The sequence below is a fragment of the Coffea arabica genome, chromosome 10c (genome assembly GCF_036785885.1).
Source record: "Coffea arabica cultivar ET-39 chromosome 10c, Coffea Arabica ET-39 HiFi, whole genome shotgun sequence".
Classification (NCBI taxonomy): Eukaryota; Viridiplantae; Streptophyta; class Magnoliopsida; order Gentianales; family Rubiaceae; genus Coffea; species Coffea arabica.
The window spans coordinates 36,915,451-36,917,475 of NC_092329.1; the positions used below are offsets into that span (position 1 = coordinate 36,915,451).

At 39.4% G+C, this 2,025-nt stretch overlaps 1 protein-coding gene across 1 annotated transcript; it reads right to left on the minus strand.

Annotated features, from left to right (window-relative positions):
* Nucleotides 1-1,140: 1,140 nt before the first annotated feature.
* On the minus strand, nt 1,141-1,689 carry LOC140015918 (uncharacterized). Its single transcript, XM_072068751.1, has one exon. The coding sequence runs from the start codon at nt 1,687-1,689 to the stop codon at nt 1,141-1,143; it is 549 nt and encodes a 182-aa protein (XP_071924852.1).
* Nucleotides 1,690-2,025: the final 336 nt, after the last annotated feature.

Consider the following 2,025-nt stretch of genomic DNA (forward strand, 5'->3'; position numbering starts at 1 on the left):
TATAAAAATAGAAAAATACAGGAAACTATAAAACATTATTTCTTACAACTTTCATGATTAACCTAAGGCTAATTCGGCCTTCATCCTATCCAAACAGTACCGGGAATAACAGGGTTAGTTGAAACCCTAATCTGGAATTTTTCGTACAAAATGGAAATTTTCCGCAAATAGCTACAATTTACGCACTATAGCTTCATTCTAAACCATCTCAAGCCATCATCCATGGCCACACAATATTAAACATATAAAAATAGAAAAATCAAGAATAAATATAAAAATTCACCATCTCCACCAAAAGGCACAAAATCTTACACAAAATCACCTCTATGACTACCACAAGCCACTAATTAAACATTGTTCAGAACAAAAGAGAGGTTCCTTAGCTACTCACCTTACCAACTCAAGAAAGGAGCCAACTTAGTACCACTTTCTTCAAAACCACTTCACAACCAACCTCACTACCACTAAACTAAGGGTTTTTATGGAGGAATTTCAAGTTTAATCGGTTGATTTGCCAGGTTGAGCAACATTGAGAGCCAAAAAGTTGAGAGTTTTATTTTCTTTTCTTCTTGAGATGGCCGGCCACAAGAAGCTTGAAATGAGGATGATTTTGGGTCAATTTTGATTAATTGGTAAAGTTGGTACAAAGGTCAAAGTCCAACTTAAATCACAAGGTGACACTTGTCACTCTCATTAATGCAAAGCTATTCTTTTGTCTCTCACACACCCATCCATTTGGGTAACTTCTAATTATCTCTTAACACCTGATAAATTAAACCTGGTATACACAACTTAACCTAACTGACCGAATTTTATCGAACTTTCCGCACAGCGGGTTCCACTCCCGATATATACTCCTAAAACCTCATAAACTAATTTATACTAGAAAAATAATTTAAAAACCATATTTACCCATAAAAATTATTTAGAAAATTTTTCTAATAAAGAAAATACGGAAAAGCGTGCAGTTAAATAAAATAAAACCTAGAAAATAAGAAAATTTACAGGTTCTCACACTCTCTCCCCCTTAAAAGAATTTTGCCCTCGAAATTTCTCACCTTGATTCACGAATAGGTCAGGGTATTTCTTTTACATTTCTTCTTTCACCTCCCAGGTAGCCTCCTCTACCCCATGATTTCTCTACAATATCTTTACCAAAGGAATCTGTTTGTTTCTCAGCTCCTTAACTTTTCGGTCAAGCAACTGTACAGGTTTTTCTTCATAGGTAAGGGATTCATCAATTTCGATTTCCTCTGATTGTAAGATATGAGATGGGTCAGGATAGTACTTCTTAAGCATCGAGACGTGGAAGACATCGTGAGTTCGGGATAGATTGGGCGGTAGTTCTAGCCGATACACTACTTTACCCACTCTCTGGAGAATCTTGAAAGGTCCGACGAACCTCAGTTGCAATTTCTTTCCTTTGCCCGCTGTGACGCTCCATAACGGTGTGATCTTGAGGAAAACACGGTCCCCGACTTCGAATTCCAAGTCTTTTCTTCGATTGTCCGCGTAGCACTTTTGCCGGTTTTGAGCTGTTTGGAGCCTTTGTCGTATCAACTTGACTTTTTCTCGGGCCTCCTCCATCCACGAAATAACTGTTGGATCCAGAACTTTCCTCTCGCCGACTTCATCGAAGTAGATTGGTGACCGGCACTTCCTCCCGTACAGCGCTTCGTATGGTGCCATTTGAATGGACGAATGGTAGCTATTATTGTACGCAAACTCCACTAAGGTCACGTGTTAACCCCAATTACCGCCAAAATCCAGAATACAGGTCCTTAGCATATCCTTGAGAGTTTGAATTGTTCACTGCGATTGTCCATCCGTCTGAGGGTAATAGGTGGTGCTTAGGTTGAGTTTAGTCCCCAGAGTCTCTTGAAATTTCTGCCAAAACCTAGATACGAAGCGGGGATCTCTGTCTGAGACGATGCTCACGGGAACACCATAAAACCTTACGATCTCGTCCATGTACACCTGAGCCAATTTGTCTATGAAATACTTCATGCTTACCGGCAAGAAATG